Raw genomic sequence first — 24,423 nt, 5'->3', positions numbered from 1 at the left:
AACCAGGTTGAAATGGGTCTAGATAATCAGTTTCCTCCAAGACTGTCTGGAGCTGAGAGGCGACCACCCTCTCAATTACCTTGCCCAGCCATGGGAGGTTGGAAACAGGCCTATAATTGCTCAACTCTGAGGGATCTAATGCAGGCTTCTTTAGAAGAGGTCTAATGATTGCCTCCTTAAGACAAGGAGGAATCCTGCCCTCCCTCAGAGAAGCATTTATGATTTCCACCAGGCTGTTTACAACAACCTCCCTGCTAGATTGAACAAGCCATATTGGACACGGGTCAAGAGAACAAGTGGTAGGCCTCACCGCTCCAAGCAGCTTGTCCACATCCTCAGGAGTCACAAACTGAAACCGATCCAGTCGAATCACATAAGAGGAGTCCTTGGGCACCTCCAACTGAGACATCAAATTAATTGTGGAGTCTCCATCTAGGTTGGCCTGAATCAGAGACATTTTATCCGCGAAAAACTCTTTAAACACATCACAGCGGGTAACTGATGACTCCAAATTCTGGTTCAAGGGAGAGGGGTCAGATACTAATCCCCTCACAACCCTGAACAACTCCGCTGGACGTGAACTCGCAGAGGCAATATGGGCAGAAAAAAAACGCCTCTTTGCTCTACATATTGCCTGAGCATAGATCTTTAGATGTGCTCTATGTCGCAATCTGCCAGATTCGAGTCGTGTCTTCCTCCACTTGCGCTCCAGTCACCTACCTTGCCGCTTCAGCCCACGTAGATCTTCCATATACCAAGGGGCCAAATTTGAAGTGGGTCAGAGGGGATGCTTGGGAGCAATTGTGTCTACTGCCCTGGTGAGCAAGTTGTTCCAATTCTCAACCAGGGCATCAACAGGATCACCAGCAAAGCCAACATTAAATCCCTCCAAGGCTTCTTGGAATCTTAGTGGATCCAATAACCTCTTCGGGTGGACCATTCTAATGGGCCCCTCGCCCCTGCGGAGGTGGGAAGTGGATGTAAGTTCAATCTTATCCAGATGGTGGTCCGTCCATGACAATGCAGAAATCACAGAAGTCCCCACCCACGGAACACCACCCTGATCAGAGTAAAATACCAAATCAAGCATGTGACCTGCAATATGCGTCAGTCCAGAGACCACTTGGGATAGGCCCATAGTTGTCATGGCCGCTATGAACTCCTGATCTACCCCGGACAGATTGGTCTCAAAGTGAACATTGATGTCCCCCAGCATCAAAAGTCTGGGAGACTCCAACGCAAGTTCTGCGACTAAGTCGGTGAGTTCAGTAAGGGATTCCGCTTGCCAGCGGGGTGATCGGTACACCAACAGAAGTCCCAATCTATCCCTGGTCCCCAAACTCAAGTACACACATTCAATATGGTCCAATACCCTGACAGGGACTCTGGTAAGGGATATGTTATCCCTATAGACCACAGCCACCCCACCTCCCTGCCCACGTCCCCTCTCCTGCTCCTCTACAGAATATCCTGGAGGGAGAAGCTGGGACCAAACTGGACCACTAGCCTCCCCCAACCAAGTCTCTGGTTGACCAGTATGAAAAAGATGCTGGATTAGATGGATTTATGGTCTGATTCAGCAAAGCTCTTCTTATGTTCTTATCTGATAATAACATTTTATTTTATGTTCTATTAAATTGTCTTTACTCTGCTGTATGTTCCTTTTAGCAACCCTTACTAGTTCTCTTCACAATCCTACCAAAACATTCTGCCCTGTTGCTGTATCTAACATACAGCACCAGTTCATGATGTGATAAAAGGTTTTACTCTACTGAGTCTTCTGTTCATTGAACTTTGTGTGTTCCACTTCATTTCCCTCATTTTTGTTTAAAACTCAGGTGCAAACATCAGTCACCTTGCTTGCACTTTAACCATGCCACACATTCCCTTAAAATTAGATTTGTGGAATGGAATGGAATTGGAATCCACATTGGATGGAATCCACATTTCTTGTGAAAAAAGGTTTTTACTGTGAAATAATGCTGGAATTCAGATATGAATCTCAGGATAGAAGTAACATAAAGTTCAAATGGTTATCTCACGTATATAGGGAAAATAGAAACCCAGTGATTTAGCTTCTAATAATACAGTGCAACATGATTTGGACCCCAATTCAGTGTAGAATGTTCCGGTGACAGGGGAAAAACAGGAAGGTAGCAGATATTTTTATTTTATAAGCAGACATACAATAGATAAAAACAGCAGATGATAGCACTGACGGTCAAGGTACAACTAATGGAATTTGAGGATACAGTTTACACCACATATTGACTAGGAGAGTGTTGAAAAGAATGTTCAAAAACATGTAATAGCAATCTGCACAGGAAGTAGAAAAGGGTAGATTTCCCTCTAGAACATCAGTGCCCTCTTTCTTTACACCATAGAACTGCATTTTGAGAATATGAAAAGCTAATTCCCAGGCTACAATGCAGGCCAAAGCAGGATTCAGGAAGAGGTATATCCAAACAGACTTACATAGCCAAAGTCAATTAGGCTTAGGCTGTTTTCTTGAGATATAAACAGGCTTAGTTTATCCAAATGAGTACATACATTCCATTACCAACCGGATTACAATACAACTTTGGCCTAACAAACCATAATACACAAGCTGGCTTACTCTAGAGGTCATGAAATGCTTAGTAAATGAGGCTAGCATAAAAATACAAAGGGGCAGATCCTTCGTTTTGCTGTAGGCTAGTTGCTATGCACTGCTGAAATGAGATTATGCTAATTATGGGGGCTGTTATCCTTATAGTCTTTACAAACTTGCTTTACAAACAGGATATTATATGGAAGATGTTCCAGACCAGTAGTTCCAAACTTCTTCATATCAAAGCATGTAGTAGTTATGATTGGCCATCACTTCTATTCTGCTATTCATGGGATGGGATGCGACCTTTCCCCAAGAAATGGACAGCAGCCATTTCAACCAATCTCAGTCTCCACAATGTCTAGGGTTATCTTCCCGCAATGTCTAGGGTTATCTAGTAGCCATTTGGGGAAAAGGAAAGGAAAGATTGTGCTGTCAAGCCAGTGTTGACTTTTAATAATCACATTCCATGTGATTTTCTTGTTGGGAAAAAGTCCCAAATTTGTTTACAAATGTCTTCAGTCTAGGAATGAGCATGGAACTGGTTCGGAGGCCCTTTATGGGCCTCCAAACTGGTTAAAATAACTGGCGGTTCTGCCAGTTCAAAGGCGGTGGGGGTCTCCCTTTAAGAGTAGGGGGAGGGTGCACTTACCCCTCCTGCCGCTTTCCCCCCACCGGTGTGTATTTTTTTAACAGCCCATCGGGTCGGCAGCATACCTCCCTGCTGCCCCATTGCCCTCATCTTCCAGATATGACTGGAAGTTGCTGACGTGCCTGTGCATGCCAGTATGGGCGCACGTGCATGACATGTGCACACCTGTGCCGGCACGTGCAGGCACATCAGCAACTTCCAGTCGTATTCGGAAGATGAGGGCAACAGGGCAGCAGGGAGGTACGCTGCCGCCCCAATGGGCTGTTAAAAAAACCCCACCCTGACGGGGGAGGGAAGCAGCAGCAGGGGTATTCGCCCTCACACTCTTAAAGGGAGACTCCAGCTGCCTTCGAACTGCCCCGCTGCAGTTCTGTGCACATCCCTACTTCTTTCTCCCATAATTCACTCCATCTACACTACACATGTACATTTGTTTGAAAATGTACATGTGTGCATTTTAGTTTTCTCTGACAGAATTTGGGAAATTTAGTTTTGGAAGCACGTTTTGGGTAAGAGATCTCTAGCTCCTTCATAGCACTACAGCTCCCTGAATTCCTTAGTGGAGAGGCATGACAAACTGGTTTGAAGCACATTTAAATTCATAATATAGACATGCCACCCTCTCACCATCACTTGGGGCAAATTCGAATGGCCATTTTATACATGATGGGTCAATATCAACTGATTTCTTTAAATGGAGCACACGACTGTATGTTGACTACAACCTGTGATATGTAATGGAGCATAGCCTGTGATAGATCTGAATTCACAGTGAATCATTTTGTCATTCACCTGACATATGGAAGTTGTTCAGGTGGGTTGTGATCCAGACATATGTCAGATAAAGCAGAAGTGGGACTCAGATCACCACAACCTACTGAGAAAAAAACCCTATGCAGACATTATCTGAGGCTCTTCTCACGATCAGTGAGAGGAGCCTGGATGGGGTTTGCAGGGAGAGCAGGCTAAGCTAGACTGACAAGCAGTCAGTCTGGTGGGTCATAATATAGAGATGGCTGCTTGGGAAAAATTATGGAAAACTGATTTAAAGTTCACTGCCTGTTATACTTTAAAAGAAAATTGTTATAAGATGATGTACAGGTGGTATCTGACACAGAAAAAATTAGCATTGATGTATAAAAATGTTTCAAACACATGTTGGAAATGTGGACAATGTGAAGGAACTTTCTTCCATATGTGGTGGTCATGCGGGAAGGCAAAGGCCTTTTGGGATATGATATATAATGAGCTGAAGAAAATTTTTCAAATGACATTTCTTAAGAGGCCAGAATCCTCCTTGCTGGGAATAACTCAAGGAGAGTTCTCTAGAAGAAACTTAACTTTTTTTAATGTATGCAACCATGGCAGCTAGAATAGTATACGCGCAGAAATGGAAAGACAATAAAATGCCTTCAAAAGAAGACTGGTTGATAAAAATTTTGGAATATGCGGAGATGGCAAAACTTACAACACTTATAAGGGATGAAAACTTGGAATGTTTCAAATAAGATTGGGAACCTTTCTTGCTTTACTTAAAGAACTATTTTTCTAACATGGACCTTTCAGCAGGGTTTGAAATTTAGTAATTACAGCAGGTTGGGTAGGGTAAAATCGAATTGTAAGATGGAGTATATACGTTTTGTATTATTATAGCAATGGCTTATATGCATAGTTAACAAGAACCACGCAGACCGGTGAGTGGGAAGTCAATATTTACTTAATTAAGTGTAACTTGATTGTTAAAGTATTGTAAAAATAATAAAAAAATTAAAATGCGAAGACAAGCAGTCAGTCTGCTCCAGGTGGCCAAACTGGCTGTCCAAACGACTGCTGGCTCCGTTACGGAGCCAGTGGGGGCTGGGAGGATTGGGGGCCGTGTGGCCCCTGGAAGCTCCAGCATGCTCTGCACGAGCACGCAGGGCATGCTGGAGAGATCCCTCCCAGTCAGGGGTCTACTCATGAGTTGCCGCAGCGCAGAGCCGTGCCACAGCAACTCATAATCGAAAAGCCTGGGTTAGTGGAGCGCTTGCTCTGCTAAGCTGGGCTTACGGGAGGGTCGTTTTAGCTGGTGACCCACTTTCATGAGACTAGGCTTGGCTCCTTAGTCCGATTTTGTATGACCGTGAGAATAGCCTCACAAAGTGAGTACATTTTTGTACCCAGGTGTAAAGAGAATGGGACTGTGCAAGCTAGTCATGCCCTTTGGCCCTGATGCACTCCATAGCATGCCCCTGTCTCTCAAAGAAGTGCTAAACCTGCCAATCCTTTTTTCCTATGATTTGGAACATCAGATCATAGAATTCCCCCCACCCCGAGGATCAGCACTTGCCCCTTCATAGATAGATAGATAGATAGATAGATAGATAGATAGATAGATAGATTCTTTATTTCGGTCATTGACCAGCATAAAAAGAAAAAAAATTCGCAGCAACATCCAATTAAACATCCAATTAAATGATAACTTCTTTACGGGTTTTACAGACAATATAACAAAACGTGGCCATACTGCAGGAAACCATTTCTTTAAAACTGGACAGCAAATAATCTAAATAAAATTCATCAGTGTGGCCAGGAAAATTATTTAACAAGGGGAAAATAAAATTTAAACGAATATCCTTGTGAAAAACACAATCGAGAATCACATGAGCAGTGATTTCTATGTCACCTGAGCCACATGGGCAAATGTAAGCTGAGTAAGGTGTCTTTTTGAACTTCCCCTCTAGAACTGCAGTGGGGAGTGCATTAAGGCGGGTGAAAGTCATAGCTCTCCTGAATTTTGCTATTGATACATTGTTTAAATATTCAGTGGGCCTAGTATTTAAAGGCTGATGATTGCCTATATACAATCCTCTCGGGAACTTTGCTATTTCATCTTGCAATTCTATGTCTAAGACATACTGCTTGATGACCCACGTGGCTTGGTCATACCCCAGCCTGATGAGCTCTTCCTCAGGGAGACCGTAAAGTTGGAGCTTGGATTTTAGCGCCACCTTCCATTTCAAGGTGTAGCTCTCTGCCAATGCTGAAGGAGCCAAGCCCACCTGGGAAAAGTGCTACTTCAGCCAGAATACAATAATGTGCAGCCAATGTCTCATTTCTAACCTAGTGCCTACTGCTTCACATCTGAGGACAGTATTTGGAACACTACAAGGGACCCGTAAGATTGCTTTGAGGAATTTTGTTTGGATTACTTCCAATGGGGTGAAGCTTTCAAAAGGGCCAAATGGGGCACCATACAAGAGCTGCAGATAGACTTTTGCTGTAAAAGGTTTAATAGCAGCTGTGCCTCTGCATAGAAGCACTGTGCCCAGGGAGAACAGAGAGCATAGCTACAGAGCACATAATCACCATGGGGATGTGGCTGGTTTGTGTGTTACCATTGTTTTTGTACCTGGACAATGTACCAACTTAGATAATTCTCAAGTAGGATTAAAATCACCTTTGATTTCAAAATGTACATACTGTACAGTCATGTGCATAAATATATGGTAAGCAATTCATATACAATAGTTCATGACATGCAAGTAATAATTTTGTTCATGCTCCTTCCTTCCTTCCTTCCTTCCTTCTATTAGCAGTAGTTTAGAGAAAACAACCTGCTTTGCAGGGCAACCACTATGCACAAATGACTTACTGAGGTTATTCACACAATCAAAAACTGTATTCTACCGGGGTTTGGGAGCGGGGTGTGCTCCCAATTTTTGGTTGTGTGGAAGCAAGGTAAGAGGAAAAGTCAGGTTTTCCTCCTATCTTGCTTCCATACAATCACTTCTACCAGGGGCGGAGCCACCATTGAGCAAATGGGTTCAAAGAACCCAGGCCACTGCCCCCAAGGAGCCACTGCCAACATCCCTGTCACTACCACTGAACAAGGGAGTCCCACCTGCAGGCACCCCCTCTTAAAGTCTTGGGGAGTGCGGGGGGCTGCCACTGCACTGCAGTCCTGGTGGGAGCATATCTGACCACTAATGCCCTGAGCCCTGCGCTGCTCCAGCTTTTCTGGCCAAAGTTGGGCGGGGCCAGTGAATAAGCAAGCAAGCAAGCAAGGGGGCTCACTGCTCCAGCTCAGCAAGTTGCTCTGAGCAATTCTGTTGGAGAGGAGGAGCAGGCTGGCTTTTCCAGATGAATTTGGGGCCAGCAAGCACCAGGGAAGGTGGGAGAAACAGCAAGGGGGTGAGCAAGGGAGCCAGTGGGAAGGCGAAGGAGGGGGCAAGGGCAAGCAAGGGAGCTAGAGCTGGGATAGACTGAAAACTGTTTGTCACCAAAACAAAAACCAAAAACGTGGCACCACAAAAAAAGAGAGGAGTGAGCCCATCTTCAGTTCTTGAACACGGGCCCCTTCAGGACTTGCTACACCCCTGACTTCTACCCAGGTTCTCCTCCTACCTTGCTTCCGCACAACCAAAAATTGGGAGCAAACACAGCTCCCAAACCCGAGTAGTGTGAATGACCTCACTATGTGGGATTTGAATTCAAAGTTGTGTAGATGACTTTAAGAAAGATAACTGGTGAGGCTCACAGAAAAGCAATGAAAAAATGCCAAACTCACAAGGAAATTCAGAGACAGATAAATGTTTGTGGTTGCAATCCAGAAATGTGCATGCACTGGAGTGTTTCAGTCAACTTTCTGTTTAAGAACTCCTCCTGCAACTCCTCAAACTTGGTTTTAGCTTCCCCAACTTCTAGAGAAAGAAATTATGATGGAGGACAAAGTAATCTTTTAAACCATATATGATCCAGGCCCAGGTTATTTTAAGGACCACCTGCACTCATATGGAGCCCCCTGTGTTTTGAGATCTGCTCTCTGGCTTTGAGATCTGCTCTCTGCGCTTTGAGATCTACTCACAAGTTTTGGCAGGTAGCAGAGACGGGTGCTTCTTGGTGGCAGCACCGCAGTTGCACAATTCCCCACCTAGGAAGATTGATCAAGCCCTCACTTTTGCTGTTTTTTTAAAGCATTTTCAAAAACCATTATTATAATTTTAAAGCCATTTATTCTGAGCCATTTTTAAAACATGTTGAGCCATTATTTATAAATAAACAAATACATTTATTTGTTTTGAGCCATTTATTAGAGTCATTTATTTTTGATCCATTTATTTTGCATGGCCTTCATCAGCTCATTTGCTCTGTGTTTTTGGTGGTTTTAATGTGTCGTCCTGCTGCTGCTGCTGTGTGTGTGTGTATGTTATTGGGTTGTATCCTAAGGTTTCCTACTCTAGAGAAAGAAACTTTAGGATATAGCTCACTAAGTTTTATTGTTCACCAACTTGGGAAAATTATGCTTTTAAAAGGTGGTTTATAAATACATGAAATAAATAAATAAAAATATATTTTCCAAATACATTAAAAAAAATTACACTAATCAAATACCCAGTTATATGTAATGGCTGACATGCTGTGCAGCCTTACATGGGCAGAGCAAGAACTATTGTGTCTGAAAAGTGACATCCATGTCTGTAATTCAGTCATTTCAGTCATACGGTATCTAAAATGCAGCCATATCTAAAACTGAGTCTAAAAGAGAAGGTAATAAAAACAAATCTTGCTCCAAGGGGCTGGATTCATTGAGTTTAGAGCTCAGCAGATGCTCACAGCTTCCTGTCCTCCCACATAGGCCATTTGAGAAACATATTTTCTCCCCTGAGTTCCCATTAATCACAATTAGAGGGTAAGTTAAGGATGAAGGATTCCTTGCAGACAATGTAAAAGAAATAGAATTATGAGCATCTGTCCAGCTCTGCTGCTCATTATTTGAACCATTGATGGTGAACACGGAAAGGTTTGCATGGGTCCCCTCACAAGCAGAAATTGTATTTCTGAAGCCCTAGCATTCTTCATTTAATTCTGGTTTCTATATTAGAAAATAAGTATCTGACACTGACACCTGTTTGCTTATATTTGCATTATATTTGCAGTTACTGGCCTTCAGCATCAGCATTAAGCAATTTAAAAAACCTCAGGTCCTTAATATAGTTCATATGAACACAGAGATTTTTGTTAATTAAATTGCTATCACCACTGCAAAAATCAGTCCTATGACATTTGTCTTATATGAGCTATGCAATGTTAAGTTCATACACCTGTTTACTGATAAACATGAGAATCAGCTTGGGAATCAAAAGCTTGTCTAAAGCTACTCATTCATTTGTAGTTCCTGAAAAGAAATCCTAGCTGGATTTAAGCCAATAGTAAAAGTTTTGTTATTAGTTTCAATGGCAGCAGAATGTTATCCTGGTGCATACATGGAATCAGTTGTGCCACTTTCACAGGCAAGATGCATTCTAGTTTACCTTGTCTGTTACAGCTGATGATGGTCCAGGACCTGAAGATCTATAGGATTTAGGAGGGTTGTAGTTTGAAGGCCCTGGACTGGTCTTTGGCTTACAACTTCTTTGGTGTACAAGAAGACGGTCTGGGAGGAAAGTGCGACCACAATTTTCACAGCGCAGGAGCTGAACTTGGTAGCTTTCAGCAGCTGCTGCATTTTCAGCATTGATATCATGAGCTCCTCCAGGAAGGACCTGAGGTTTAATGGGCTCTGGTCTTCTCTGAAACTTTGGTAACTTGTCGTTTTCAATGCGCCACTTCTCCAGACATTTGGGCTCATGGATCGGAAGAGATTGTGATCCAAATTCTCTGCCACAGATATAGCACACCCTGAATCCAGGTCTTCTTGATGGAATGACTGGCCGATCCCATTGATCATTAGACATGCTTCCTGTGTTTGACCGTTTTGATATTGTTACAGTCCTTGGCCTCTTTTTCCCAGAGTTTGTTTTAACCATGGAATTTACCCCTGTGGCTTGCGGCAAAAGTGTGGGAAGATCTGACCCACTGGATGTTGCTGCCTGTTTTGAGGTTGAGATGGTGGAGGTATTAGCAGGGGCTTTTCCAACACTTGACAGAGTTTTATGATGTTTGCTCAATATCTTTTTCATAAGTGCAGTTTCCATGAAGAATGCAATGTTCCGTCAACAGCCCCTCTGGATGTATGTAGCAGGGCTTGTTTGGGTCTTGTCTTCTCTGTGAATGCTTTTTGCTATAAAAACTGCAGAGGTCTCTGGGATAAAGCTGCCAGAAGCTATAATACAGGTTATTTTTGTGCGATTTGAGCACATTTGCAATTATCTAATTACGACGTTCCAGGTTTTTTTTTGTGTGTTTTTTTTTGGTGTGGGTGATTCTTTTTCTTTTTTTCTTTTCTTTTTTTGTTTGTTTCTTTTTTTTTATCCTAGGAGGGGAATGAAAGAGATATAGTTATAGTTAATCTGTAAATAAATTAGCAAGTATTACACATTTAAAAATATTTTAAAATCATTTTGAAATGAAAACATAGAATAAAAAGACTAATGGATCTAATGTAAGAGTTTTATATTGCATATGTAACATTGATTCAAAGGACAATATGAATGAATGGTTTTTTGGTCACCTCCTTGACAATGTATGTTCTGAAGGCACAAGATGCAGCAATCAGTTACCCTCTGCTAACTGAGCAAAGAGGCACCTTTCTAAAGTGGTGCTTCTCTTTATTTAGCAGTGGGAGAGCAACTGGCCCTATCCATTCCTGGCACAGCATCCCTCCAGTGGCTGTTGCTGGTGTCTATCTTATATTTCTTTTTTTTAAGAATGTGAGCCCTTTGGGGACAGGGAGCCATTTATTTATTTATTTATTTATTTATATCTGCGTAAACCCGTTGGGAACTTTCGTTGAAAAGCACTATATAAATATTTGTCACCATCTTCATCGTAACCTTTTTGTAGCTAGCATATCTGGATTTGGTCAGTGCCTGGACTGGGACCCTACATATGGGAACATAGGGATCCCTGTGTATGATGCCTTGACTTCCATCATGGAAAAAAGGTGCAATATAAATGTAAATAACATTTTTGGCTAATAATTCTAAGCAACTCATCTTTTGAGTAAAGACCAAGCTAGCAATCAAAGCACCTCCAACTGCTTGCTAGTTTACCAACTTATCCGAATACTAGTCTGCTCATTGCTTGTCTTGATTTACCCTCACCCAGCCTGACTGATGACCAGACCAACATGGATATGGTGGTACATCCAGGTGACCTGTCAAGAGTCAGTAGGAGGCATCATATTAGCTTCATTCAGATATTATTGAAAAGAGATGTACAGCATCTCTTGAATATTGATGCTGAATATTGAAAAGAGATTTACAGCAACTCAGCTAGGGCTAGAAATCCTGCCCCCATCTCTGTCACTCACCTCATCCTGCCACTCACACTAATAGCAGCGTTCATCTGAAGAGGCTAATGCTGCTTTCATGATGGCAGGTGTTTCCATGATCAGGAGGCTCGGGTTCCTGCACTGCCTGATCATGTAAGCGCTTGCCTTCACAGAAGCAGACGCTTCAGATGTTTCAGATGCAGATGTTTCTGTAAGTGAGTGACAGGCTGAGGAGGTGACTGATAGGGCCAGGGCAGGACTTCCAGTCCCTTTTGAGATGCTGTACTCAATTACAGAGTTTCTTTTCAATAACATCTGAATTAGGCTACTGTCTCCTCTGTTTGAGTGGCAAGGAAGTAAAGCATGCCCATTTATTCTGCACAGAAATACAAATGTATGTCCAAATATTTGTCACTATGTAGGACAAATATATGGGACCCTCTGCATCATCTCTAGTGCAAACCCTCAAGAAAGAAGAGTTTAAGGTATTTTCCTGAGAATGTTATATTGTTGAAGGTTGAGATGTGTAATATAGTGGCTGACATCTTGACTAACGAAACACTAGTGCAACAGGAGAAACACTGGTGTAGCATCAGTGCTTCTGAATAGCTCCAGACTGATGCTGCATTGGTGCAAGTATGTGTAAGAGAGGGCTTCAATGACTTCCCCTTCCTCCTTGTGTCACCTCAAAATATGTCCCTGAGGGCTGTGTGACCCTGAGGGACATATTTTCAGGTGGTACAGAGCATATCCTAGAGAAGGGGAAGTCATCAAAATTTGCCAACACTGGTTGCTTAGCAGCAAAATGGCAAATTTTGATGACCACCTTTGAGGAGCCAAGTCAGTTGAATTTTTCAGAAGCTTTGGTACATCTTATTGCATCTGTGCTTCCTTACAATGTCAGCTGGTATTTTAAACACTAAAGAACTTTTTGTTCTATATCATCTATTTACCTATAAAGATGTTTTTGCCCCAAAGAGATTGCTCCAGTAGCTAATTCTTCCTACAGGTTTCAGTTATTCATAACCAGTATAAAATACCACAAATGTATGAGCAGTAGGGATGTGTGAACCAGTTCGAATTCAAATTGGTTTGAATTCAAACCAGGGTGGTTAGAAGGTTCAAATTTGAAACGAACCAGCCATCAGGTTCGAGCTGCAGGTTCGAATTCGAACCAAACCAGGGGGTGGTTCGATTTGAACTGGTTTGAACTGGTTCTAACAAGTTTGGACATCCAAAAATTGGTAGTATGGTAGCTGACACCGAGGGGTACCTGCCACCCAAACCCCAAAGCAATCGGACACTCATACGATTTTTAATGAATTTTTGAAAATAATTTTTATTTTTTCTCATAGGGTATAGTGGGACTAGAACCATCCCATTACTCTTTATTGTGGAGCACCCATGGGTGCCAACAATCATGCAAACCCCAAAGCAATTGGACACCCCTATGATTTTTTAAGAATATTTGAAATATTTTCAATTATTTTTCTCATAGGGTATAATGGGACCAGAACCAGTCCATATCCCCTATTGAGTAGCACCTAGGGGCACAAAGGTGGGGTGGATGGTAGACAACCAGGGGTGCCTATTATCCACAAAGTTCCAAGGCAATCACACACTCCTCTGATTATTGGTGAATTTTAAAATTATTTTGGAATTCCTCATAGAGAATAATGAGGATTGCAGCAAATGTATAACTTCACATCGGGTAGAAAGGGGTGTCTTAGAGTGGAGTGTGGTGGGTGGTAGTTCCCAAGGTGAGCAAGGAAGCTATCAGAATTATTTGAAAGGAACTGGGCAGAAGGCTGATTTTTAAATGATTCTTGAAATTTATGTGACTGTAAGGTTTTTCTCCATAAAGAAGCATGGAGGTGTCAGCAAATGTTTAGCTTCACCTATGGGGGAAAGGGGTGGCCTACAGCAGAGTGTGGTGGGTGGTAGTGCCCAAGGGGGGCAGGTAGCTATCAGAATTATTTGAAAGGAATTGGGCAAAGGGCTGGTTTTTAAGTGATTTTTGAAGGTTATGTATCTTTAAGGTTAGCCGATGAGAGTGGATTCATGGTTTGTCATTGAAAATCTTATATGCTACCAAAGAATCTACACTCAGAACACTTCAGAAACAACAAAACCCAGTACCCCATGGGTTAGCAATCCATGGGGGGTGGTTGGCACCCTCTTTGCACTAGACCACCATTCACTCTGGGCCACCCCAGCACCCCACAAGTAGCTTTAAGGTTTTTCTCCATAGGTAAGAATTGAGGTTTCAGCAGCCCCATAACTGCACTTGGGGGGTGCTGGGGTGGCCCAGAGCGAGGGTGCCAACCACCCCTGTGGGTTGCTAACCCATGGGGTACTGGGTTCAAACCAGTTCGAATTCGAACCGAACCAGGGGGAGGTTCGAGCAAAACCAAAACTGAACCACCCCCTCATGGTTCAAACCTGGTTCGAATTCGAACCGAACCAGGCAAACCGGTTTTGTGCACATCCCTAATGAGCAGTCATGCAAGGAACATTAACTAAAAGCTCTATCTACTTAGTAGTACATTTTATATGAGGAGCTAGACAGCTGTGTAGTATGCCTCTTTAGTATTAAGTAAAGACTTTTTCTTTCTCCTTTAGTATAGTTTAATGCTATTCTAATAATAATAATAATGTTGTTGTTGTTGTTGGCATACATGTTCCACAGTGTAATGAGGGTGTTGCAGAAGTGTACACACTGCTGCAGGGTCTAACACGCATGATGAGGGAATTAACTGGAACTATTTGCAGAATTGCAGGGAAACATGCCTGCAAAAAATATTGTATATATGTATGTATGTATGTATGTATGTATGTATGTATGTATGTATTTAATACTGCCCCATATACAAATCTCTGGGTAGTTTAGAATGTGTTACAATGAACAGCTTTTTAATGAGAAAGCAGCTAAAATTGCATCCCCTCCACCCACTGCTGCTGGGCTGTAGAGAAAGAAGGCAGACAAGTCGTTCCTGAGTTATTTGCATCTCTTCACAGCTTTCTGTTGCTAGAGCATAGAGAGGAATATTAGCCACTATCTATAAATTTCATCCTGTTACAGGAAACATTGTTTGTCAGTTCCTCAGATACTCCCTGTCCCAGCTAATTAATTAAATTAAGAATTACTGATTATGATCAGAAAGTGTGGCTTAAGTAGATTCAGATGAGATGCCATCTGCAGAAAGCACATGGCATGCTTGAAGTATTCATGTGTCATAGTAGGCCATGCCTCTCACCCTAGGTAAAAGTTAGGGTTGCTGTAGTGGTAATAGTGATTGTGATAAACAATATGATGATGTAATAAAAATGACTGAAGTAGTTCAATAAACTGTATTCTTGGGATAATGCGCATTGCAGTCTACCCTGTGAACATGTGAAGTATTTTCAGATCATGGTAAAAAGAAAAATGAGAATTACTGGGAAAGGAACATTAGAAAGTGTTAACTACTATGTTTTGATCTGCTAGGATTCTATTTACCAATTCAATTGCCATTGATTGGTGTATATCAGGAATGATTAAGCTGTTACCCATTACAATAATTTCAAGCACTACTGGAGACTCTAGAGCAGGCTGCTCAACTTAGCCCCCCGCCGCTGTTTTTGGACTACAACTCCCATAATCCCCAGCCACAATGGCCAATAACCAGGGATTATGGGAGTTGTAGGCCAACATCTGCAGGAGGGCTGAAGCTGAACAGCCCTGCTCTAGAGTGAAGAATGTTGAGTGAGTCAAGCTTTTTCACTGGGAATGAATCAGTCAAGAAGAGAAACCATAAACAACCTGTTAACAATATAGCCTATTGTTGAATGTCCAAGATCCCTGTTGGAAATGCTTCATAATAGGTTTATGCTTTATTTAGGAGATTACACCATTTAGTCTCTTTTTCTTTCTGCCAAGTTGGAAATGGTCTGTAAGTTCACATCCATAAATTTGAAACCTTTGGTTATGTTCTCCATCTACTATAAAACGTATAAGGATTTTAAAAATAAATTAAAATTTCTCTGTAAAAGGCAAGATAAACTGTAGCTTTCTTTCTAAATGTTATGACTGAAATGAGTAGTAGCCAAAAATGGATCATAGTTATTATTTGTGGATACTTTATGGATACAGTAGATACTTGATCCACTGGCAGTCCTTAGTGATTGCCTTAATCCATGAACCATGCACTTGTAGTGAAAGTAAATCTAGATGTAATGAGCTATCTGGATCAAAAGAAGACAATTTATAGGAATACAGAAGCTAATTCAGATGCTACCAGATGGGACTACTTCATATGTAATAACTCACAATCAAAAAATGACTTGTCCAAACTTCTTTTATCTCCTGTAGTTCCTTCTTTCTCTATGAAGAACAACTGCAGACCAAATGTCAATTTAGCTTTTCAAAGCCTATAACAATTGGATTATCCTCCAATTACCATTAATACTAATGCTTAGAGAACACCAGTACTTGGCTGGCTCACGTACTTTTTGTTTTTGTTTTTAGCTAATAAGCTAGAATGTATAGACACTACAGGATGACAACTCTTCAGAGAAACTATTATTTTGTTGGTTTCACAGTTGTCTTTGGATAGAAAGCTAATGCACATGCACACAAAGATTCTATTTGTCATTAATTTGTCAGACCTTTTTCTTACACACTGGTTCTCACTTCCCTCATCTCTGTGGATTCCCCAGTGTCAACAACGTACCACAAAAAATTCATCTTCTGATCCTAGATTCTTTAACAGAAATTTGTTAAAAGGAATATTGTTGTGCTGACAAGGGAATTAAACAAGCTACGCTGCTGAAATCCTTTCAGATGTTTTATTTATTGAAAATTCTACAAGGGGGTAGGGGTGGAGGCCCTGAAAAAGTATATTTAACTTCAGAAAGTGCTGATAAAGAAAAGAAGGAGCAACCTCCTATATGTTGTGGTTTAAGAGTCTAATTATACATAAATGTACAAAACAAAAGCAAAAAAAAAAACCCACTCATCTATATTCAGATCTAACTTTTACTATAACATTCTCTTGGAGTTATAGCACATTTTGCAGAGCAAAACCTTTAGGCTTTTTACCACTGCCTTTGCTTTGCTTTTCCCCTTCGTTGTTGGAAATGGTTTGTTTCTTGTTGCTTATCTGCAGACTTATCAAGATGACTCCACAGGCTTCATGGGTCTAGCATTCTCACATTGGTGAATGATCAAAATACTGGCAAATAATTCTTCACTGGAAAAATACTCTTGGGCCAGCTCAGTATAACTTCATATTTAATGCCCAGCCAAACGCCTTACTAAAGAGGTTGATTGTATTGATTCCCCAAAGGTTGCTGAAATAAGTCTGAATTCTAAAGTCTTGAGGTCAAGCAGTACAAATCTCAGTTTCAGGGGCATAGGAAGGATGGAATGAACCTTGGGACAAAGAGTGAAATGGGCCCCTGCTCCCATCCCCACTTCTTTAGAGAGGCATGAAGGCAGAGCAAAGAGCAAGCTGTCACCCAGCTGGTGGGGACATTTGTTCCTCCAATGGTATGTTCCTCCAGCTGGTGGGGACAATGGTTCCTCCAATCAATGGTAGCTATGCTCCTGCTTACCTGTGGTGAGATCCCTGAGTTGCAGATGACCTCAGCATTTTGCTGCTTGTCTCTATGTTGAGGGGCCAAAACATTCATGATGCAGAAGATCCATGATCAACTTTCCTGAAGTTTGTTTCTTTTGCCTTAACACAGGTGTAGGTGGCTCCAAGTTTTTTGATAGCATTGGCTTTGGGTAATGGGGTTGCTTAGCTCTACTGTTTTCAGCACTGAACTCCCCCTCAAGCTGCAATTAGACCCAGAGGGGGGAAATAAAAGTTAAAATGCTGCAGCTGTAATCCTACCCCTGGGGAAACTATAGAAATTATTTCCCTCCCTTCAAGACTATAGTAAAGAATTCAGACCTCCCTCTTCCAGTATTACTGCTCTGATCAAATTTGCTTATGCCTCCTTTGAGCTAAAACAAATAACTTTTGGAGACCTGATCATGGATTTCATGAGACATGCATGCTTTGGTCCTTTAACTGCAGATGAGATGATTGAGAACTACTTTGAAAAGTACAACAGTTCTAAAGTCTGAATCCCATACTCTTAACATTTCTCCTTTTCCTATAATATCTATATTGGCTCTGTAAAACTGAAAATGGAAGGAAGGAAGGAAGGAAGGAAGGAAGGAAGGATGGATGGATGGATGGATGGATGGATGGATGGAAGGCTCACTACACTATGAATGAGCCACAAGATCCATTGTTGTCTGGCTTGAGATGTCTGTCTTGTTCATCCTTGTTCACTCACCTACTTCTGTCTCCTCCTCTGGCTGCAAAACAATGCATCCCACTGCCAGAACCTTGAGTCCAGAGAATTAGGCACCTGGCATTAGGTCACTCTGTTTTCCAGCCAGAGCAAGTGGGGATGGTAGTAGTAATGAATGGCACTAACTGGAATAGTCAGAATTGATACAATAATGTTTGATTCATGAAACTTGAGAAAGTTATGCTAGAGAACAAAGTTAATATAAAAATAGGGCTTACAGCAGGTTCATTATGCGGTGAGGTATATGAGTCAGGTCTGGATAAGGCTGGTTGTGAGAACCACTGGGATCAGTCCCAATCCCAGCACTCTACCGGGTAGCGCCACTACACTGGTTTTGTACCTGGGCTAAAAGTTAGATAGGAGGATGCATGTGTGCCCTCCTACCTCACCACTCAGCTGGGTGGGCAGACAGGCTGCCAGCAGATACTTTGGGCTGCTGGTAGCCATTAAAACCACAGGGCAGAGGAAGGAGTGACCCGGCCTCAGGAATTTCCACAATGCCCTGTGCTACTAGTGTGGTGCATTGTGGGATATCTGGAGAGTGGGTGTCCTTCCCCTGGCCTCTGGATCAATGTGCTGGTTGCAGCAATGCCAATCATGTAGGTGCATGAGAAGCAGCACCTAGAGCAGAAAGGATTGTGTGTGGGGGGGAGCTTGGTAGGATCCTGCCTTCCTCCCAGCCCTCCCCAGCTCCAGCCCAGTCATGCGAATGACCTTTATGCATGTTTTTGGCCAAAGAGGGTAAGATAGATGAAAAGGATTCCTGCTTACTATACCCCTACACTGATGATTTACTGTGTGTATTTGGAGGAATCTGTGTACATTGTGCATACAAAGGGAAGCAAATATGGCCAGTGCATAACCTCATCTCAGACAGTAGAATGTCAGCATAGGACTTACTCTTTCTCTCCAAGCAGCTGCTCTGGTTTTGGTCCATGTCTCTTCTTCCTTTCAATATGAGCTGTCAGGAACCCAGGCAGACAATGCTAAGAATGATAAAATAAAAGTAAGGAAGTAGAAACTGTATCAAGTGATGATGAGAACCTTCAGGGAACAGCTTGTATAAAGTCATTAGTGGGTACTAGGAGAACTGTAGCATAAAGTGGTTGAGTATATACAGTAATATTATTTTGAATAGGAGCCTAAGATTAGATCCTCGAATTGTATCTGCTTATCTTTCCTGAGAGATCTACAAGATTGATTCTGTAGGAGGATTCTTTGGGACAATTTTGCAAAGCAGGACAAGATTTATTATTTATTTATTATTATTATCTTGTTTGCACAGTCAAACAGGTGTTATTGACTGGTCTGTTTTATCCAGACATCGAGTCCTTCCCAAGGACCTGGAATGCCAGAATTTTGTTATCAATTTTGTTGTTGTTATAGATATCACTGCAAAATGTAGGCTGTTCCCAGTAAAGCTGTTTTTTGTAGTTGGCTGATGGTGATTTCTGTGGCCCCTGTGGTGCTGAGGTGCTCTTCAAGCTATTATTATTTCCTGTTTACACAGTCAGACAGGTGTTATTGACTGGTTTGTTTTATCCAGACATCGAATCCTTCCCAAGGACTTGGGTTGGCTGAATTTTATTATCAATATCGTTGTTATTATTATAGATATTGTCGTAGGATATAGGCTGTTCCTAGTAAAGTTGCTTTTTGTAATTGGTGGATTATTATTATTATTATTATTATTATTATTATTATTATTATTATTATTAGCTAGATTATCAGGTAAGACTTAGGGGAAGCAAGACAGAATAGAAAAAACAGACACAATTAAGTCTTCATAAGTCCAGTAACAATCAGTTGTGTACATAGCAAATGATTAAACTATTTACATTTTCTCAGGAGGCTGTTTGATGTTCCAGAAGGCTGCGGGATTTCACTTCAGGTGAACAAAAACAAGAACATAGTGTCATAGCAATTTGTGTCATAGGAACAGATGAAGCTGCCTTATACTCAGTCAGACTACTGGTCCATCTAGCTCATTATTGTCTACACCAGTGATTCTCAAACTTGGGTCCTCAGGTGTTATTGGACTTCAACTCCCATAATCCCCAACCAAAGGCCACTGAGGCTGGGGATTATGGGAGTTGAAGTCCAATAACACCTGAGGACCCAAGTTTGAGAATCTCTGGTCTACACAGACTGGCAGGATAATTGCCCAGGTAGTATGGTGGAGGGTGGGGTTCTTTAAATCCCAACCCAGCCCTGGCATGGGGAAGGCTGGGTGGGTCAGGAGTCAAGAGAAGGCTAGGAGTGAACATGGGGAGTCATGCAGGGGACACTGGGAATGGGTGTGTGGTGGCTGGGAGCTGAAGTTCCTCCCAAAGCTTTCCTCACTGGAAAAACACCAAGATTGTTCATTTACTCAGATTTGTACACCCAAAATGAATTTCATCTGGTTAGAAGCCAAACCATTTCTCTTCTAACTAAAAATACAGATGGTTGAGTTGTTAAAGTGTCCATTGAAGTGAAAAAGATCCACTTGCACAGTGTAAGCAATAATTTAAGCAGCCTTCTTAATCATTTTTATGTTATGTGTGCCAGTATATACTAAAACACCATATGATATTTAAGTTTTTGATCTCTAAATACATGCTATCTGGCACTATTTCTAGCAATATAGTATTTAACTTCTGCTAATCAGCATTTTACACTTACAGGCAGACAGTGGCCAGAACAGACCATCAGAGCTTACTTTCTGAGATGTGTCATTTCCAATTCTTCTGCCAATTATGGATACTATAAATATCATGAAATATTTTCTAGGCATATATTTTCATGTCTTTATCATATGGTTTTATTGTAAATGCCCTGCTATTTAAAAATCAAGTATTTTTCAAGCCCCATTCTATTCAATAGATGGTTCTGCATTTTGCATCAACTTAAAATGAACAGAATTTTTAAAACAGCAAAAACCAATGGCAAACTCTTTCCATTAGATCTGGCACTAAAAGCCATCAGTTTTGTATATGGCCCATTTCTATAAGGTGCTGTACAAGAACAACAGTTCTTAGAATGATACCAAGAACCTTCTACAGCACAAGATTTGGAAACCAACCACTGGCTGTAAATGATGGACAAATTACTTCCTAAAAAAGGTCCATTTGGATTTGTATTTTAACCCCATCAGAAACAGTTTTGATTAAAAAAAAAAATCAAGCTCACCTACTAACAACCTGTTTGGGGTTTTTTGGGGTTTTTTTTTAAGCCCTCTGTTGTTTTTGTCCACATTATTTTTTGCTGATGTTTGCTTACCTTGAAATCTCAGTACTTAAAGCTCCACATAATGATTCCTCTGTGTACACCAAGGAATTAGCAGAAGTAGAGCACTAGCTGTTGGTATCTCTTTTCTTATTAATTTAATAGGTTAGCATCTTGTGTTGCTACGGGAATGGACAGTTCTCTATTTTGTCTCTGACATGCTGCCTAGCAACATATCAACAAAAGTTGATTCACAGAGCTCCTGAGAAGCTGATTGGCCAACAGCATTGTTTGGGAGGAGGAAAAAAGAGGTGTGTACAGGACCGATCTTTAGAAATGAACATGGAAATCTTCAGTCTTATTACTGGGGGATTTGATGTGTGTAACTTTAATTCCTTCCCACTTCGCCTCACCACTACACAGTCGCTGAAATGGGCCATGTTGCCAAGGGGAGAGAAGAAATAATTGTGAGACTAGAACAATGTACTATCTCTTACATATTTTGCAGGGAGGGTCAGGGAGAGAAAGAGCTGAATAAAGAAACTTCAGTAGTTCCATGTCCATGAGCCCTTTCTCACAATCAGGGAGAAAGGGCTCCGTGCTGTGGGGCAGGAAGCCTTAAAATGCTTACCTCCCCTGCAGACGATCCTTGTCTTCTGGCTGGGCGAGCGAATTGCTCATCCAGATGTTTGCTGGCTGCTACTGGCAGCCAGGAGGTTTGGGGACCTGAAGACCACCAGAACTCCCAAAATGTACCATGTGAGTGCGCAGTGCATTATGGGGAGCTTTCTAATGCAGGCCTAGAGGTTACTCATGTGTAGGTGCTGCGGAGAGCCGAGAAACAATGACACACAACCAGTTAGCAAAGGAGTAAGAGAGGTCATTCACACAATCAAAAACTGTGTTCTACCCAGGTTTCGAAGCTGTGTGTACTCCCAATTTTTGATTGTGTGGAAGCAAGGTTAGAGTAAAGCCTGGGTAGAAGTAATTGTGTGGAAGCAAGGTAGGAGAAAAAGCTACCTAGGTTTTCCTCTAACCTTGCTTCCACACAATCACTACTACCCAGGCTTTCCTCTAACCTTGCTTCCTCACAATCAAAAATTGGGAGTACACACAGATCCCAAACCTGGGCAGAACATAGTTTTCGATTGTGTGAATGACCTCAGTGGGGCTATTCTGACGATCAGCAAAAATCGGGCTAGCCTCCGCTAGCCTGATTTTTGCTGATCGTCAGAACCACCGGGCTCGCAGCCGAGCCCGGTAGTTCTGGAGCGGCTAACCCGCTCTGGAACCCCTGGTAAAAAGCAGGTTTGCGGAGTGAGCACTCCGCAAACCTGCTTTTTACAATCGTGAGTAGCCCCCCCCAGCCGAGAGGTGAAAAGCCACCTCCTGGCTCGAGGGTCTCCCCAGTATGCCCTGCGCACTCACACAGGGCATACTGGGCCTTGCGGGGGCCGCGTGGCCCCCGAGCTCCCCAGGCCCGCTGGCTCCGGCTCGGAGTTGGCAATTGTGTGGGCGGCCGATCCGGCCGCCCAGGGCTCCCTCCCCGCTCACCCGAAGAAACCGGGTCTCATGGATCGTGAGACCCGGCTCAGTGTGTGCTCATGCCCTTAAACCTGGTTAACAGCCAGGGCTCCCTACAGGGTTTGCCCCTGTGCTGCTACCAGGAGCTGCATGGCTCCTGGCAGTTCTTCTCACATGCAGGTAAAACTGGGCTGGGCTTCCTTAGCGCAGTTTTGCTTGCATGTGTGAATAGCCCCCTATCAGGGGCAGAGTGGTAATTGAGCACACGACTTCCAAGAACCCATGTGCCCCCTGCCTCCAGGGCCACCTGGGACCCTTTTAGGGTGACTGACTCGCCCCCTTTTCCCTCCTCTCTTTTCCCCAGGGGCGAGAGTGAGGAATTCCACTTAACCAGTGGCAAACCTAGCTGCTGGATGCTGGGTTGGGAGCCCAACCTCCCTCCACAGTGTGGAGATAACTGAGCAGTAAGTGGTGGTGAAACTAATATTTCATTAGTTTGAGTTAAAGTTAATTGCTGAATTTCAAATGTTTATTCCCAGGCACCTTGGAAGCTTTTGCTGAGATAACATACAAATCCTTTCAAAAAATAATTTATTTATATTTATATATTTTAGAGTTTGTTCACATGACACTGTAGTACACAACCAGGAGTACAGAACAGAAAGGAAAACCTACCAGGACTACCATGTAGTGTACATGGGATGTTTGCTGTGCATATAATGCACACCTTTCTTGAGGAATTCACTACCACAAATTGTGTTGATGGTCCCTAACTTTGGTTTATCTCCGGCTGTTATTCATGAGAGCTACATTAATCCTCCATATACCCTCCATGTACAAAGCAATAGAATCCCAGATACTGAGACAGACAACAGAGGAAGGCCTGCTGTATTCCAAGATAACTAACTTGTGAGCTTCCAGAGACATCTGGTTGTTTGCTGTTTGAAAGAGCATGATGATGGACTAGATGGACCTTGACCTGACCCAGAAATTCTGTTCCTTGTGTTCTTTTGTGAACTACATGCCTACTGTATATAGTTGCCTCATCATATACATCTGGAGAGTGAGGATCAGAAGCATCAAGGCACTGTACCCAGCTCTACACTGAAGATCTTATTCTACCACCCTTGCTACAAAGTCTTCTTTCTAGCCCCCGCAATCCCATAGCCCCCAATGCCTTGATATTCACGGTTTCAGTATCTACGGCTACAGCCGGGAATAGAACCCATGCAGATATTGAGATCCATATCTGGCATAAGATGTAGAAGGTTTATAAGATTTATATGTATAAGTGTCAAGCCCTCGGTATAGCCATCCGCCTTCTGCTGCCAAAGGAGGTTGAGGTGGCCTCAGAGTTTTCAGCTGGGGGAGCTTTAAGGCTTACAGGCAGGGGTTGTTCCATTCACCATTCTCTGTTCTTTGTTCACCAGCCCTGCCCTATTGTTGCTACCCGCAAGGCTCAGTCAGAAACCCAACGCTCCTTCCACACCAAGCCCTCCTCCTGAAATGGCCCCTCCTCCTCACTGGCCAGTCCTCCCTTATATAGCTCCTGACATCTGGGGCATGTCTTGCGATATCTTGCCTTGAGATCTCGCGAGAGCCACTCCCGATCCTGCGAAGTGTGAATGCTTCCAGGTGGGCATATTGATGTCTACTTTCTCCCCCGCCCAGTAGGGTCCTCCCTGCAAGACCTGGGAGAGGGAATCCCCGACATGAAGCTTGCTGCTTTTACCTGTGGCAATCAGTTCCACCTCAGTGATTCCCTACAATAAAATGTATAAGATATATAAATTAACTTTTCTTTTTAAGGATGCTGAACTGTGTGACAAATCTATGCTTTCTTGGAATCTACTCTCAGTAGAAAGATTGCTCTGATCCCAAATCTAGGAGCACACCGCTCATTCAAGG

General features: G+C 42.5%; 1 protein-coding gene and 1 long non-coding RNA gene across 4 annotated transcripts in view; one reads left to right on the top strand and one right to left on the bottom strand.

Moving 5' to 3' along the window:
• The window catches only part of LOC128348231 (zinc finger protein 474), a 37,605-nt gene extending 16,415 nt beyond the window's left edge, over window positions 1-21,190 (bottom strand). For 2 of the 3 annotated variants that reach the window (XM_053303965.1, XM_053303967.1), the window contains exons 1-3: window positions 21,046-21,190; window positions 18,685-18,770; window positions 9,536-10,476 (exon numbers count right to left, since the gene is read on the bottom strand). In XM_053303965.1, the coding sequence (XP_053159940.1) occupies window positions 9,536-10,198 (663 nt within the window). In that variant the 5' untranslated portion in view covers window positions 10,199-10,476; window positions 18,685-18,770; window positions 21,046-21,190. Of the gene's footprint in view, window positions 1-9,535; window positions 10,477-15,745; window positions 15,813-18,684; window positions 18,771-21,045 lie in introns of all 3 variants that reach the window. The other variant, XM_053303966.1, reaches the window with a different exon arrangement.
• A 51-nt stretch (window positions 21,191-21,241) lies between these two features.
• LOC128347357 (uncharacterized) lies at window positions 21,242-23,389 on the top strand. Its single transcript, XR_008317524.1, has 2 exons — window positions 21,242-21,302; window positions 23,130-23,389. It is a non-coding gene; the product is annotated as an uncharacterized LOC128347357 (long non-coding RNA).
• The last annotated feature ends 1,034 nt before the right edge of the window (window positions 23,390-24,423 follow it).

This window comes from Hemicordylus capensis, chromosome 2 (genome assembly GCF_027244095.1).
Source record: "Hemicordylus capensis ecotype Gifberg chromosome 2, rHemCap1.1.pri, whole genome shotgun sequence".
NCBI classification, from domain to species: Eukaryota; Metazoa; Chordata; class Lepidosauria; order Squamata; family Cordylidae; genus Hemicordylus; species Hemicordylus capensis.
The sequence above is the reverse complement of the archived record's forward strand: the minus strand, read 5'-3'. Positions and strand labels throughout refer to the sequence as shown.